The sequence below is a fragment of the Jatropha curcas genome, chromosome 10 (genome assembly GCF_041381405.1).
Source record: "Jatropha curcas cultivar XTBG-Jc1 chromosome 10, XTBG_Jcur_1.0, whole genome shotgun sequence".
Taxonomy (NCBI): domain Eukaryota; kingdom Viridiplantae; phylum Streptophyta; class Magnoliopsida; order Malpighiales; family Euphorbiaceae; genus Jatropha; species Jatropha curcas.
The window spans coordinates 747,769-763,457 of record NC_143160.1 but is presented as its reverse complement, the minus strand read 5'-3'; the positions used below and the strand labels follow the sequence as shown (position 1 = coordinate 763,457).

Sequence of the window (15,689 nt, the reverse complement as noted above, 5' to 3'; positions counted from 1 at the left end):
AATAGAAGACAGAAGTAGACGACAACGACCAGTGACGGGAATTATCTGGTATTTTGTAGATAGAAGCCAGAAGTAGACGAAAGATTCATCACGTCACTGATCGCGATTGTTGGTTTAATGGCGGTATTGGGTCTTCCCGCGATTAGAGCAATAGAGTACACCGTCTTTCAAAACCCTAATAAGCTAAACTCCCACTTGATTTTGATTTTTAATTTTGATTTTGATGTCTACGAAAGACGCTGAAATCGAAAAAGATGAGATCTTCGAAGCTACCGGCAGCAGATAACAACAAGGGCATAAATGGCCACATTTACACCCTTTACCAGCGTCTCTACCACGCTCTCAGCCTTGGCAGCAGGTTACTATGTTTTCGATAAAGAATTGGTCCATTTCTAAATCGTGCTGCTTCCAATTCATCTTCATTTCTGATAATTTTCTATTCGTTTCTGACAGAGTTTATGATGGAAAAGAATTAAAATGGCAGTGTGCGGATATTGAAATTCAGAGACTCGTGGTTCGGTCCATTTCTTCTTTTCTTGATTGCATTTCGGGAGACACTGCACGCCATCCTCTAATAAAGGTATGCAGACTGCAGTGGTAATAAGGATAGTTGGACGAAGATGACAGTTAGTAGTGTTCTAATTGAGGTTTATGGATTGACAAAGTGTTCCTTTTTATTTGAATTATGTTTTGCCTTCTCTAAATGTCTTTGTGAATTGCATTTAATGTCTCCTGCTTTGCCTTCAATTTTCAGGATTCAGTGGCTGACATCGTTGCGGCTTTAGTATGGATTCTTCAGAATAACAGTACGGCTATATCAAGCATGGCAGCTAATGTGGTAGTAAAGTTGATCAACGTCGTACCCAATACATTACTGCAATCTTACTTGTTAGATCTGGTCCATCCTTTGGCATCCTTGTTATCTTCTCATCAAGAAGGAGTATCTATTCCATGTGCCATTGCATTGAATATGATTTTTTCAAATCTGAGCATTAAACAAGAGAAAAAGATTTGGGATATCCAGGTTGAAACAGAAACTGTTTCTCGCATTGTCTGTGGCATGCGGGAGTTTGCTGATGGTGATATGTCAATTGACTATTTCCAAGAGATGGCTACGCTCTTGAGTACAATTCTTCATCGGTGGCCTCCATCCCGATACCCTGTTTGGAATGATGATAAATTGTTGAAACTTTTGGAGGTTATGCGTGTAAAACCTGATATTTCCGTTAAGATTGTAGTTTTGAGGTTATACTCTGCATTAGGTATCATTTTTTGCATTGAATTATGTATTTTCTGCTTCCTTTCCGTGGTTGCTTTAGACTAAAATCTGCTAATTAAATCTTTTCTTTTATATGCCAGCACTATGTGGTCATGGGGCCAAGAAACTTCTAGAAAATGGAGAAGCCCTTCTACAAATGATGGTTCTTTGCATGGGAAGGTCCTACCCTCTTTCTATTCGGACGGAGGCCTTTAGACTTGCCCAGTGTTTAGCGGTAATAATTGTAACTTCTTGTTTCACACGATGTCTAATTGAGACACATTACGTGTATAAGTTATTGTAAATCATCTATTGCTCAGACAAATGAACAGGGATTTTTAAGAATGATGAGCTTGTGTTGTGAGCCTATTGTTAAAGCTATAATTGATGGAATGAGTGGTTGGACCTCACATTCAGGGAAGATTGCAAATGACGAGATGTCCTTGCTAGTGGAAGCTTGTCGTCTCTCTTTGATAAATCGCTGGGCAGGGGAGCATCATGATTACTTTTGGAAGCAAGGAATTGACAGGGTCCTCTTCAATCTTCTTCTGACTGATTTTCTCAATGGACCATCTCAGCAATTTCTTTCGTTGGAAGAACAAATATCTATAGCAGAGGAAGGTCTCAAGGCTAATTTTCTTCTGGGTTTGAGGCCATATGTCTGGGACCTTCTTGGTTGGCTCGCAACACATTGTCGGGAAGATTTCAGCCCTGACATGCATGGCCATGACTTAAAAATTGACATCCTTATCTCATGTACATGGTAATGTGCTAATTTTCTCTTATTAGTAACAGAAATATAATTAAAATTGTCTTCACGGTCTTCTTTGTTAATCACACTGTCTTTTGGTTCTTGTATAGCTGTATTTCTAGGACGATTCTAATTGTTAATACATATTTCATCAACAGCATAGCTTTTGTGGATTCAGTTCAGAAAGGGTGCCAAATATATCAAAGTGATGTAGCTGATGCCATCAGAAGCGAGTCAGCTTCAAGGGCAGTTTTAATGATGATTTATTCTCCCTGCAAATACATAGCATCAAAAGCTAGAGTCATACTGCATGAAATAGCGAAGCCAATCAGCAAGGAATGTCTAACACGCTTATTGCATCTCCTAAATATTAAACCATCCAAGGATAATTTTGGGATGCCTAACAGGCTTCAAACTACAATTAGCTTGGTGTCTTTAGTATGTTATTCTGGTTTGCCACAATATCAAAGTCATATTGTTAAAAATGGAGGCATTAAGACACTTGTGGATTGGATAATGTGGTGCATAAGCAACGATATTCATATGGGAAGGCTGAGCCTTGCTCCTCATTTGCATAATACCTTCAGTGAGAGGACTTGTTGCTGGGTATGCAAAGAAGACTGGGAGGGCAATGACATTCTTTTATTGTATGGTCTATGGGGGCTAGCTGAACTAATAAACTCTGGATCTGTAAGAAATAATGTAGAAATTTTTTCTGGTCAGTTAGGTTATGCTGTAGCTCAATTTGTTAGCACACTCCAGGAGATCTGCAGTAACAGTACTTCTCCTGGAATAAAATGGTATGCTGCATTAGTTCTAAGTTACTTTGGATTATATGGTTTTCCATGTAAACTTGGGAGGCGTATTGGGAAAGCACTTAATGTGAATATATGTGCAGATATGCAGCTTATTCTCACAAATGGGGAGACTATGAATGTCCACAGTGTCATTTTTGCTGTTCGATGTCCATCATTGCTGCCTCCTGAAGAATTGCCTCATGATGGTTCTTCAGTCGGATACGATACAAAGAGGAAGCATAGAAATTTTCAGAAAGAAATCCGTTTGTCTTCACATGTTGATAACCAGGCATTAGCCAAGTTATTGGAATTTGTATACTTGGGATATCTAAATGCAGGAGAGGAACTTGTGAAGAAAGTGAAAATTCTTGCCAGACGCTGTGGCTTACGACCTCTATTAATGATGCTTGGCAGAATACGTCCCAAGTGGGGTGCCCTTTTCCCCAGATATGAACTTGCTTTTGCTCTTTCTCCGGCAGGGCATCGTTATTCGTATGATTTGCTCCTTGATATATTTTCAGCTCGTCTTATTTATTTATACGTGTAAATTTCCTTAACCTCCCATGAGGCTTCTTGAATCCTGAAGTGGCTGGTTAACTTGCTTTACACTCCTGTGATGGTGAACCTTTGAAAAAATTCTCTCTCTTTGTTGGTGGTTGGTGGAGGGGTGAGTGGTAGCTGGTGATATGCTAAGCTAGTGATATTGTACTTAATCTTTCCATCTCTGGCCCTCCATCTGCAATTTTTTTGATTTGGAAAAAAATTGCTCAACTTAACCATTAATTTCCTGCAGAATTTAGTTGTAGAATAGAGATTTGCAATGTGGTTTTGAATTAGGAATTGAGGTGGCATATGTATCGCAACATGTTTTCTGTATCCTTTTCAATCAGATAATTTAAATCTGGGACGATTTATTGTGGTAGATAGCCTTAAGGTTTAAGTTGTGACAAATTAATTGAGCATGTTGGGATTTGATTGATTTCATATTTTTAGGCGGTATTTTTTCACTTCTGGAATTGATTTATTTCCTGATTCAGGGACATCGTCTTGGAGGCTAAAGCAACCAAATCAATCTGCTGGACATGCAGTCTGTGCTCCCAATCAGTGCCGCATATGCATTGTCACAAAGTTGTGTTGTGGTCAAGTTGTGATTATCTGCGAGCCTTGTTTCAATCAGGCATGCTAGAAAGGTGGTTGCATGACTTTCATATTGTAACCTTGGATGTTATGTTTTGGTAGATTGATTTGATTACTATGCCTCCATTTTACTGTGTATCTCTTTCTAGCTTGTAACTTTGGTCATTTATGTAGTCTTTTTATATTTCTCATGTAATTCCAACACTATTCATGTTCACAGTGACTCTGAAACCATAAAGGTGCCTGTTAGCTGGGAGGCAATGACTAAATTTGTGAACTGGTGCTATACGGATGAACTGCCTAGTCCTCCATCTGGATGCTTGTGGGATAATATGGATACTGAGGAAAGGCTATCTGTGCTGCAGCCATATCTAGAGCTTTTCTGGCTTGCTGAATTTTGGTTCTTGGAAGACGTTCAGGATATCAGTTATAGAGTGATCATATCTTATCTTGATTCTGCCAGACACTTGTCTATCAAAATTATCAAAATCGCAGCCGATTTATCTCTTTGGAAGTTGGTTGAAGTTGCTGCAATTTACTTGGCTCCTTTATATCGTCAACTTTGTCACTCTGGTGATCTTGAGGCACTAGATGAAGAAGTAGTTGATATGATACGTGCAGCTTCTGTTCGGCTTTCTCAAGAAGGATAAGCAATTCAAGGCAATATATAATGCTTTGGATAAAAACCCTGCAGTTCTTAGCAGCAAAGGACCCCAGGGATGGTTATTCTAATCCCTGAAGGGTGTCAGAAACTATGAAGAAGGGATTACTTGAATTTTGCGAACTCCTTTGGGTTTTCAGTTTTATAGGGTCAATTTGGATTTTGTTTTCTTTTGTCAAGCATTGGAATTGCAGAATGTTGTATATTAATTATTTATTAACGGAAGTTGTTGAACTGTGACCTCTCTTGTCTGAAATTGTACACTTAGTGTAATGTTTTCAATTTCAAGACAATTCTATTCCATTTTTGTTTCTTCATTAGAGGCCGTAATGGTTCGTCTGCAGTTGGAAAGTTATTTCAGTGTGTCTAACTTTAAAATGTACAGATCTTATTTCTTTGAAAGGTTAACATCGTAGTATCGAGATATTTCTGTTTCTCTCTGTCCTTGCTACCTATATACAAAATCTAAGTAGGCGTTATTCCAGATGTGGTACTTGTGGGTATATTTAACAGTTCAAACATCGGACCTGAAATTCAAAAGTGCTGACCGTAGGTACCTCACAAGATCCTTGGCTCTAATGGGGACTTCAGTGTTGATCTGCAAGAATGATGATTTCTGGTAAAGTTCTGACTCAAAATCTCCAAAAGTCTAGAATACGAATACCCTTTACATTTGCAAAAAGTTGCATTTAGGAATTCATGCTCCATACCTGACCAATAACAGTTAGATCCATGGTGCAGCTCCCAAAAGGCAGAATATTGGTAGCCACCACTATTAGAGGAAGCTTCTCCAGTTCATGCAGGACCTTTGCTAGATTTCCTTTGTTCTTCTCACAGTGAATTCTGACGAGTACACTCTGATCTAAAACTTTGGCTTCAATTTCTGGCAGTGGATGATTAAGATTGTTGTCGAATTTCTCATCAACAGATGGCTGAGGCCTGTTTACAAGTAATGCAGATTCCACGATTTTCTTCTTAGCCTGTTCCTCAAGCATGTTTTACATTTTCTTGGAGCTGTTTCAAGTACCTGAGAGCTTCTCCAAGAAGGGAAGTTCTGTCTCTCTTTTGAACAAACATGGCAAAGTTAAAACTCTAGAATAGACAGATGCATAATTTGAAACATGTGAATTTAATCTTGATACCTTCGTTAGACCTGGAATGATGTTTGAAAGAGTGACGAACTGCTGGTTGACAAGTTCTCTGCGCCTTCGCTCTGCTAATATATGATGTGGAGTGCGTAAAAGCATTTGAGTTTCCATTCTCGTGTTCTCATCCCTTCGACCAGCAATAAGTCTGTGATCTTCATATCCTGATGAGGCCTGAGAGATCCTAGAAAAAATGTTTATACATCCATGAGAAGCCAGGTCCCCCCTTTGCCTTCATTCTAGCTTTTTTTTTTTTTTGGGTAGATTTGGTTGCAGGGAAAGTAAAAATGTGGATCCATTTATTGAGCCGTGCTTGAAACAATTGTCTAGCTATTCTTATTTATGATTAACAAATGCAAATGGCGTTTTCCTCGTCTCAGGATGTTTATTGTTTTTATATTTGCAGACTTTTTTAATTAACTTTTATTGCTAGTTTCAATTACAAATTAATCATGAAATATCCATTAATTTATGCAGTTTCTTTCTTTGGTCAAAGATTAGGGTGACGCTTCAAATATATTTAACAAATAGTTAGAGATTTGAGCAACAAGTAGAAACATACACGTCTCGGATACATTTTTATATAGCTTCAAATACATTTTCGAAATACATAACATCAAGAGAGAAATATTCCTGTATTCTTTTAGTAGGATCAAGGAAATTGTAGCTAATCTTTTCCTTTTACATTAACACCAACAATACTACAAACTCCAATTCTTGTGGTTCAAACAAGTAGAACTTCTATGATATTGTACATAATATAAGTTTTTCATTCATTTATCTCCTTTAGTTTAGAGAAATCAGCATATCTTTTAAGCAAAGCCATCAATAAATCATTCCACACATCAATAGGACCTGGCAAGCACCAATGAACACAGTCATTGTAACCTTTCATCCATTGATTATCCCAGTAAGAATCAGGATGACCATCAGGTCTCATTAACATAGCCTTGGTTATATCCAAAACTTCAAATCTTTTCCCTTTTTTCTCTACTTTCCTTGCCTTCTCTATCTCTTCTACTTGAATGCTTCGAAGCTTCCAATCTGAACTTTCCAGGTTAAACTCTCCTTCATCTAAAGGTTTAGTTCTGTTACAGTTTCCTCCTGTGTTCCAGGACCCATTCTCAAAATGTGCAGGTGAGTATGTCCTTAAGAAGGTGACTATGTCTTTGCATTCTTTGCAATTATTAATGTAGTTTAGCACAAGTCTTATTATTCTTTGAAGGGCAAATTCAATATTATAGTTTTTGATATTCGGTTCGTCACAAAATATGCATCCTATAATATTTCCATTGTCATATAAGAAATTCTTCCTGTAAAACCAATGCATATCTGATATTATTGCATAGTCCAATTCAGGAAGTTTACTTGTCCAATTCCTGTCAATCTTGTCTAAATGCAAATCAAAGGTACCTGAATTTGTCCCATTAATCACTCTCTCCTGTCCAGTAATCAAGAACCTAGTCCACAGCACCATTACAGTAAAATTATTGTCAGGAAATTTCCAAGTTCGAAAACGATCATCAGGATCGTTAAAGGTGCTCAATGGGGTTTCCTCCTGCAAAATTTGTCATATTTGTTATAGCAAAGCAAAGGAAGTATGAAAACCTTAAACATTTCTTACATTTTGGTATGTAAAGAAACTAACCGGCGACAAAAGACACAGAAGTGATTCTGCATGGTTTCGAGCAACCGAGTCTCCTACAAATGCCATTGTCTTTCCTCGAACAAGGGCGAAAAAAATCCTGGGATCGAATCTTGCAAGTTCACAAGCATCAGGTTTCCATCTCCAGTTCAAAAAATCTGTATCTTGTCTTCCATGTTTGAAACAATCTTTTGAGTCAGGGATTGATGGGCAGCTCACATTCGTGTATTGAGAACCTCTCAGGTCAGGAATCCAATGGCCGCTGAATAAGTCACAATTTTGCTCTGAAATTTGAAAAATGCAAGAACCAAATAAAAACAAATTGCGAGAAAATTTTCTAAGATCAGGAAAAGAGAAAATTCTGTTAATTAGAAATTTTACCCTTTTGAAATGGAAACCATTGATGAAGGGCTAAATTGTTTGACAGGTTAAATATTTCTGGAGAATAGATAGTCAAGAAGGTGAAAAAGAAAGCCAATCCTATTAAAATTAAGTAATGCAAGAAATTCATGTTTGGATGGAAAGAAAGGAGAAAAAGAAAAAGTCTTAAAGACCAAGTAAAATCTATGGAAACTCTGGGCAAGGAAAATAGACATTTACTTCATGATTAATTTATAAATACATAATTGATTTTAATTGATAAAAATGTAATTTTCATTTGTGAGCTAAATTTCGGTTATATTTAATAATCCCTCGATTTTGCAATAAATAATTATACCAAAAGTGTCAATGTTTTGATTAATAAGGATTTAATTTCCATAAATATTCTAATTATTTCCTTAACTTTGCAATAAATTAATTATATCATAAATATATATTAATATTGTGCTTACATGAATTTAATTTCCATGTGTACTAAAATTTAATTATATTAAATTATTTTTAAATTTTACAAGGAATTAATTACTAAATAATTAATACTCACTTTTATTTTTACGAAATTCACAAATATTTGTTGGTTTAAAGGTATTAAAGTAACAAATAAAAGATATTATATTTCTTAATTGTAAAATATTTAGATGTTTTGTGTCTAGTTTCACTTTGTATCTAATTCTAATAAATATATAATGATTATAAATAAAATAAAATAACTTTCTTATTATAATATTCATCAAATAATTGTAGAAGCGGGGATTTAGAGTGGGCCGTAAAATTTCTGGGCCAATAATAGTAATTGGGCTATAGGTGTAATGGATCTATCTTTCGTTCTCTTTGTTATAAAATGATGCACCTTTCGCGACAGGCTTCACTATATAATACTCAGAAAGCGCCAATTTTTCGACTCTCGCTCTGCAATGGCTTTTCCTGAACTGTCTTCCACAGAGAAACCCATTTTCCTCCAAAGTAAAGCCATTTCACTGGTCGTTAATGGATTCCTATTTGTCGTAGGTGCTTTTGTTGCTGTTTCACTCCTTTTGGAACTCTTTTCTCTACTCAATCCTTCCCCTACTTTCCAAACGCCAATTAGTATTCCTGTTAATCCACCACTCGCCGCCGTTAACATGAGCTATGATCCGCCTGATCGTACTTTCTACGACGACGTGGATTTTCTGAACTATTCCATTGACAGCTCCGTCAAGAACTGGGATGTTAAAAGAAAAGAGTGGCTTAATTTCCATCCTTCATTTGCTTCCGGTTCAAGCAATCGGATTCTCCTTGTTACAGGATCGCAACCTTTCGCTTGCAAAAATCCGATCGGGGATAATTTGCTGTTGAGATTTTTCAAAAACAAAGTCGATTATTGTCGGTTACATGGATACGACATTTTCTACAATAATGTTCTATTGCATCCCAACATGACATCGTTTTGGGCTAAGTACCCAATTGTAAAAGCTGCAATGTTGGCTCATCCGGAGACCGAGTGGATTTGGTGGGTTGACTCAGATGCAGTGTTTACAGACATGGAGTTCAAGATTCCACTAGAGAAATATAAAGATCATAATCTTGTTGTTAGAGGCTGGCCATCTCTTATCTACAAGAAACAGAGCTGGACTAGCCTAAATGCAGGTGTGTTCTTGATAAGGAACTGTGAATGGTCAATGAATTTCTTGGATGCTTGGGTTAACATGGGCCCACAAACTCCAAATTATGATAAGTGGGGCCAGATTCAAAGATCAACATTCAAAGACAAGATGATACCAGAAGCTGATGATCAAGCGGCTTTGGTTTACCTTCTTTTGAAAGAGAAAGAAAAATGGGGAGACAAGATTTATATAGAGGAGGATTATGATTTGCAGACGTATTGGTTAGAAGCTGTTCAGGATTATGATAAAATTACCCAAGATTACATGGAAATTGAGAGAAAGGTGTCATCTTTAAGGAGAAAACATGCAGAGAAGGTGAGTGAGAGCTACGGTGCATCAAGAGAGCAATATATCAAGGTCAAGAACAACTTCAGAAAAAGACCTCTGATTACACATTTTACTGGGTGTGAACCCTGTACTGGTAACCATAATCCTGTTTATTCTTGGGAAGATTGTTTAAATGGTATACAAAGAGCTTTAAATTTTGCTGATAACCAGGTGCTTCAGAATTATGGTTTTCTGCACCAAAATTTACTGGATTTTTCCTCAGTGTCTCCTCTACAGCCCTGAGTAATCAGTACTATGAAATACAGTTCACTTCCACTGATCTACTGATCTAACTGTCTACTGGTTGTTCTTGATTATTATTATTATTATTATAAATTATTTTGCTTTTACTCCTTTTGATAAGGAAATTACCTTATAATGGTGTACAGAAAGGCATCTTGAAAGCAGCTTAAAGTTGAAGGATTGCACATGAAAAAAGAAGGAAGGATGCTTTTAGCAATTAAATTCTTGCTGATGATTGTGAATATTTTATTTCGTTGATTCTAAAGAAGCTCTGCTCTTTTTTCTCTTTTCCTTCTTTTTATTAGTTGGGTTATTTGAAAATCTATTCCCCCATCTTTGCTTAACGAAGTCATTAATGAAAGATTCCACTGTCAACATCCCACCATTTTCTTTCTTCCTCTATTAGCAGAGAATTATCAATTTATACATATAATTAATCTATTTTGGCGTCTAACAAGACATATGTTTCTCTGGCTAAGACACCATTTACCAAATCTATGCAGTTTTAGGTGTAAAATCAGCCCCCGGGGAAACCAACAATTGAGAGACTAGCGCTTCTTCCGGATCATCTGGAACAGATCATGCCTTAAAATATAAGCTAAATCAATTATTTATTCTGCTTTCCAACCATATTTTATTTTATTTATGTGTAATTATTTAATTTTTCTCACAACTTTTGTTAATTTGTTTTTAATTTGTGTCCAAGTTTTATTTTTTATTGAAGGGACAAAGTATTTCAACAAAATTTATAATTTCACTCACTTATCACTCTTTTTTTAATTTTTTATTCTTTTATATATCTTTTTATAAAAAAAATCTCAACAATTGTTTATAATTTTCATTCAATTTCGAAAGGAAAAAAAAAAAAAAAACAGGAGAAAAAAAAATAAAAGATTACAATTTTAATATATGAGTAAAGCAAAAGAATTATCGTTATTGTAAAATTCAATCACATGCATGATAGCCATTTTCAATGCCATCTACGGCTACAATTTAGGACTAAAATTAACTTAAAATCAATGAAAGAGGATCAGAGTATCACTGTAGATAAATGTAATTATCTAATGATCTTTTCTGTGTTTTAGAGATACTGCATTACCAAAACTTTAATCGATTCTAATGTAGTAATACAAAGGAAAAAAACAATTCTTAAGGTCTCTGTCCTTAATTTTCCTTTCGACTTTTCTAACATTCTACCTTATATCCCACGTTTGAAAGGTTCCTGTCCTTGATCCGTAACTTTCTTGTAGTAGTAGAAATCAATTTCTGCAAGTTCTGAGATGCCCCAGCCAATGTCATCTATGGATTCCTCCATCGGAAGCCTCTCCTAAGAACGGAAGTATTGACAGAAGCGCCGAGTGTTCCTCTTTGGAAAGTAGAAAAATCTTTTTCTGATAACGTCTCTTCAGCAAAACCCAACAAGTTGGATATGATTGAAAAAAAAAAAAAAAAAAGCTAGGTTCGAAGATTCGAAGCCATTTCAACACTACTGTATCAAAGAAAAAAAAATATCTGAGGTAGTCGTCAAAATTTTACCGCTGTCACGAAAAATCAATAAAGCCTCAAATTGTATCCTGCGAGGTCCTTAGAAGAGCACCTTTCACAATATTTCCATGAATCATAAGGCACAGAGAAACTTCAGGAAATGTTATTTTTAAGGCACCCAGAGCTTGGTCAATTAATCATTAAACCAGAATTTGCATGACCACATCAACACCGCCTTGACAAACTAAGGAATGCTGGGGAAATATCATATATCATCTTTTTCTGGTAGTCATTTGTATGGGGAATACTGGCACGCAAGAGCTCCAAAGGTAATTCTCTCTTAATGGCTTCTGCTGAATCTGGTGAAGACTGCATAATACTATCCAATTTATTTATGCAGTACTTTACAAGTAGGCTAAAAAACTCATCAAATGAGGCCTTCCAAAGTGCTCGATTTGTTAAATTATAGTTGCTAGCATCTTGAAGCTTATTCAATAGTTCAGTTGCTCTATCAAGAACACACATTAAAACAAGAGAAGCCCCATTTCCAGCAGAGCTTCCAAGGGGGCGTAGTGGGGGCTGCTCTGAGGAACAAACCACAGCTGCAAGACAAGAGCCAAGTGAACCAAGATCCATGCAGCGCACATGTAATAGTACAACTCTTACAAGGTTATGTACAGTCTCTGCTGCTCCCAGATCAGAGGGGAGACCTCCAAACAAAAACCTCAAATGACGAAAAATAGCCATGCAAGCAATTCGCATAAGATCACCACCTGGAGAAAGACACTGAAGATACCTCGCCAGAAGTTTCCTACCCTTGGGAAGAGATACTATTCGTAAGAACACAATGTCATCCGTTGGAGCTAGTTGAGCTGCGTGCCCATCCTTGCCAAATGGATCAACCAACTGCAAGGATTCTGCCAGCCCCTCCAACAATGCCTGCCTCCTGCATTTCAATTGGACCCCTCCATCTTGAAGCTGATTGAATTCTAGAAAACGGTCAATATCATCCACATCAAGAAGGCAGCAAATGCCATCTTCTATTGTCACTCTAGCTGCAAGCATTGGCTCCTGTTCTAGGGGCTTCTCAGGAACTTTCTGATCAGTGACAGCACTAGCAGATGAGATTGGCGGATCAATCTCAAGAAGTGGACGGGGTCTACGAATTGAAGAAAAGGGAACCCTTCCAAGAGCATCAACCTGCAAAAAAGCATGGGGCTCCGAGCTAGTGCGTGCTCGAGGAGGAAGATCCCTCAAGTGAGTTGGGCAGAAATGATGTCTAAGCTTTGCACCAGCTGTTTTTTTCGAAAGAAAAGCCTGGTGATAATAATCATCGACATATGGGTCATTACTGTGTGTAGCAGCAAGATGCATTCTGATGATGTTCTCAATTTCATCAGCTGTCATGTACTTGGATCTGAACTGAGACCAGACACCATTAATGCTTCGACCATAGTTAACAAAGCCCTGCTGAGAATAATGGAGATTTTGTCTATCTTTTTGAGCAGATTTAGGTCTTTGATCTCTAATATCACCTGGACCAAGCACCGCTTCAAACTTGCTCGTCCAGTGCGGGGATGAAGGGTGAAGATTAATTAGTTGAGACTGCATCCCAGACAAGTGGGCCAATGATGGCTGAACGTGATGTAGTCTATGCTGCTGTGGCTGCCGTTGTGGAATCAAGTGCGGGGGAATTAAACCATGTTGATGAGGTAGCTGCTGCTGCAGCATATTGTTAGAATGGTTAGGATGATCTCCATGACACAGACCTGTATGATTAATCCATTCGTTTGGAGGCTGTCCATTTGCAGACAGACTAGATGAAAGCTGTGACAAATTTCCACCTAAGTTAGGTGATCCATGATGTAAGCCTGCAAACTGAAGCTGAGGACTAGAAATGGCAGAGAGGTTTGGTAAAGATACTGTCATTTGAGGACCAGAACCAAGATATGCATTATTCAGCTGACCATGATTTGGTGAAGCCTGTGGAGATTGTACACCAGGAGGATGATATGAAGTGTAACAAGACTTTGGTACAAGAATGGGTTCACTAGATAACTGTTGATGGTGTTGTTGCGGCTCAGGGTAAGACGATTGTCGGTACGGAGACATTGATTCTGAAATGTGAGCAGTATAAGAATATGGCTGTGAGGACTGTCTTTTGCCATCCTGAATGCGTTCATAGTCAAGCAGCTGCTGCTGATCAAACCAGTTAGGAAATTCCTCCCCCTGCACCCATTCAGCAGCAGATGAACCTGGAATAAAATATCACACTTAGCTTTTCATTGTTTGTTCCATCCTCAAGGATGAATCCAAAATACTGATAAAACCTTAAGCAAAAATAGTAGAATTTGGTTCACACCAAGCTACAAAATCACAATTTTCAAGATAAATAAATGCCCTGTATAACTTCCCAATGGTTCCCATTGAAAAGATTTATACATTAACAAATACATGATTGTAGCTAAATGGATTATATGACATTCACTGAGAAGTCAACGATTGTCTTGCTTGTATTCAGATCTTCACCCCATTGAATAGAACATATGCAAAATAAGGTTCCCAATATAGCATTAGCTGTACCTGCAACTGTATGGACTCTGAAGGTAAAATCCTTATCCATGAGCAACCTTAAACACTAAAATTGTCTACCACTGAACTACTACAAGTCCACAACCACCATCACATAATGAGGCAATGAAGTATTAGAAAAGCAAAATAATATTTAGAAAATTATATATTCTATACTCACTTGCTCTGGATCCCCTACTACCAATTACTCCTGCACTAGTTGACCCACTGACAACCTTGTTCAACTGCAAGAAGATAAATAGTCGAGCATATGCAAGTAAGAACACGGCAAAACTAGACCGTTCAAGACCTTTGCCAATAATATGATTGACAGCCAATTCATACTTTCTAAATGCCAGCAAGAGCAAGCTTGGATGGTAAAAAAAATGTTGATTTCAAATAATCTTTAAGACTCAAACCTAGCATGCCCCAACCTAAACAAATTCAACTACAACAAAAGTAATGCCTAACAGCTAAAGATTGAGGCAGGAGGTCTTCCACACTTATTTTAAAAACGTTTGTTCATCTAGTCAATTGAAACAGCTTAGAAAGTGTTCACCGTGCCAATCTGGGATGACTCTCGTGACAATAGTTTTATGTGATTTAAAAAACACCAGAAATCATAAAATCAAAATTTTAAAAAATGACTCACACTTCATAGTATCAGGAACTAGTCAACTAACCTTTGAAAATCTGCTAGCAAGATCATCAATATCAGATGTAGATCTTACAACCTCACCCTGCAAATAAGAAAGAAAGTCAGTTGCGCCATTGGAAATGCCTACCACCATCAACCAAAAAATTGAAATTTATATTGAATAACAGTTGTTACATCACAATCAGGTAGGAAAATCTGGAAAATAGAAAGGAAAGTGTAACCTCTTGTCCAACAAAGAGAAACTCCTCCTCATTAAACTCAACTGGAGGAGAGTCCTCTTCATCATCCTCCAATCCGCCTAGCTCAACCTCCCCAACAAGATCTTTACCAAAGAACGCATATTGAGATGCATCAAACACAGCACCTTCTGCACCAAAAAAAAAAAAAAAAAAAAAAGTCATAAACCTTTCAAGTAAGCTGAACTGAAATGAGATTATTGGAAGTACCTAAACAAAAAAAATCTCGAAGACTCAATCTCCAAAAGACCAATTTGGTAAGCGAAGATTCAGCTAAAAGGACTAAAATACAGTAAAGAAGTAAAGACAAACCAACCTGTAGCCTCTTGAATACCGCTCGGACTTTCAATCACTTCCATATCCACACCTTTCCTTTTCCCTATCACTAAAGCTAAAAGTAAAAACTTCAAAAAGCCTAACAGAGAAAATGAATCTAAATCTAGAAAAATACATAAATAAATAACGACACTAAGTACCAAAAACCCTAACACTGAAACTTCTAAGACGTACGGTGAGAAGATTTGCACAGTGAAATGAATAACAAATTTTTGATTTTTTATATTTTTTTGGAAAATTCATTCAATTCCATATAATATTTTATGAAAGTCTTATCTTTTTTATTATTGGCACTCTGCTGTGCCAGGAATAATTAGCAAAACACGTAGATAGGAAAAGGCTTTACCTAAAAAGCGGATATTTAAAAAAATTATTCTTGTTTTATTTATGTTTTTCCTTGTACATAGCCATGAAT

At 36.9% G+C, this 15,689-nt stretch overlaps 4 protein-coding genes and 1 pseudogene across 7 annotated transcripts; 2 read left to right on the top strand and 3 right to left on the bottom strand.

Moving 5' to 3' along the window:
- The first annotated feature begins 16 nt into the window (after nt 1-16).
- LOC105646221 (BTB/POZ domain-containing protein) lies at nt 17-4,921 on the top strand. 3 transcript variants are annotated; one of them, XM_012232037.4, is made up of 8 exons: nt 21-358; nt 454-580; nt 755-1,262; nt 1,360-1,493; nt 1,579-2,021; nt 2,168-3,298; nt 3,844-3,996; nt 4,164-4,921. In XM_012232037.4, the coding sequence occupies exons 1-8, from the start codon at nt 255-257 to the stop codon at nt 4,591-4,593; spliced, it is 3,030 nt and encodes a 1,009-aa protein (XP_012087427.1). In that variant the 5' UTR covers nt 21-254; the 3' UTR covers nt 4,594-4,921. The 3 variants fall into 3 exon arrangements, 2 of the variants coding, with proteins under 2 accessions (XP_012087427.1, XP_020539795.1); XM_020684136.3 differs by having other exon boundaries at nt 2,168-3,349; XR_002285768.3 differs by lacking the exon at nt 4,164-4,921 and having other exon boundaries at nt 17-358; nt 2,168-3,473; nt 3,844-3,983.
- A 197-nt stretch (nt 4,922-5,118) lies between these two features.
- Nucleotides 5,119-5,599, bottom strand: LOC105646263 (transcription factor bHLH25 pseudogene; annotated as a pseudogene).
- Nucleotides 5,600-6,316: 717 nt separating this feature from the next.
- LOC105646220 (xyloglucan O-acetyltransferase 3) lies at nt 6,317-7,963 on the bottom strand. The gene is made up of 3 exons (XM_012232036.4): nt 7,776-7,963; nt 7,398-7,678; nt 6,317-7,307 (listed from the first exon to the last, which is right to left on the bottom strand). Exons 1-3 carry the CDS (start codon nt 7,903-7,905, stop codon nt 6,519-6,521), a joined length of 1,200 nt encoding a protein of 399 aa, XP_012087426.2. The 5' UTR covers nt 7,906-7,963; the 3' UTR covers nt 6,317-6,518.
- A 700-nt stretch (nt 7,964-8,663) lies between these two features.
- On the top strand, nt 8,664-10,273 carry LOC105646219 (galactomannan galactosyltransferase 1). The gene has a single exon (XM_012232035.4). The coding sequence runs from the start codon at nt 8,690-8,692 to the stop codon at nt 9,986-9,988; it is 1,299 nt and encodes a 432-aa protein (XP_012087425.1). The 5' UTR covers nt 8,664-8,689; the 3' UTR covers nt 9,989-10,273.
- A 763-nt stretch (nt 10,274-11,036) lies between these two features.
- On the bottom strand, nt 11,037-15,488 carry LOC105646218 (protein PAT1 homolog). 2 transcript variants are annotated; one of them, XM_012232033.4, is made up of 5 exons: nt 15,255-15,488; nt 14,924-15,066; nt 14,728-14,784; nt 14,226-14,289; nt 11,037-13,728 (listed from the first exon to the last, which is right to left on the bottom strand). In XM_012232033.4, exons 1-5 carry the CDS (start codon nt 15,295-15,297, stop codon nt 11,699-11,701), a joined length of 2,337 nt encoding a protein of 778 aa, XP_012087423.1. In that variant the 5' UTR covers nt 15,298-15,488; the 3' UTR covers nt 11,037-11,698. The 2 variants fall into 2 exon arrangements, with proteins under 2 accessions (XP_012087423.1, XP_012087422.1); XM_012232032.4 differs by having other exon boundaries at nt 14,924-15,069; nt 15,255-15,484.
- Between the last annotated feature and the right edge of the window lie 201 nt (nt 15,489-15,689).

Coding starts and splice junctions, on each gene's coding strand:
- LOC105646221 (XM_020684136.3), top strand. CDS start 255: ATGAGATCTTCGAAGCTACCGGCAGCAGATAACAACAAGGGCATAAAT. Junction 359..453: donor GCTCTCAGCCTTGGCAGCAG/GTTACTATGTTT, acceptor CGTTTCTGACAG/AGTTTATGATGGAAAAGAAT. Junction 3,350..3,843: donor CGTCTTATTTATTTATACGT/GTAAATTTCCTT, acceptor TTCCTGATTCAG/GGACATCGTCTTGGAGGCTA.
- LOC105646220 (XM_012232036.4), bottom strand. CDS start 7,905: ATGAATTTCTTGCATTACTTAATTTTAATAGGATTGGCTTTCTTTTTC. Junction 7,679..7,775: donor ATGGTTTCCATTTCAAAAGG/GTAAAATTTCTA, acceptor TTCAAATTTCAG/AGCAAAATTGTGACTTATTC. Junction 7,308..7,397: donor TTCTGTGTCTTTTGTCGCCG/GTTAGTTTCTTT, acceptor CAAATTTTGCAG/GAGGAAACCCCATTGAGCAC.
- LOC105646219 (XM_012232035.4), top strand. CDS start 8,690: ATGGCTTTTCCTGAACTGTCTTCCACAGAGAAACCCATTTTCCTCCAA.
- LOC105646218 (XM_012232032.4), bottom strand. CDS start 15,297: ATGGAAGTGATTGAAAGTCCGAGCGGTATTCAAGAGGCTACAG. Junction 14,290..14,727: donor TTGCTAGCAGATTTTCAAAG/GTTAGTTGACTA, acceptor ATCTTCTTGCAG/TTGAACAAGGTTGTCAGTGG. Junction 13,729..14,225: donor TAGTAGGGGATCCAGAGCAA/GTGAGTATAGAA, acceptor ATTTTATTCCAG/GTTCATCTGCTGCTGAATGG.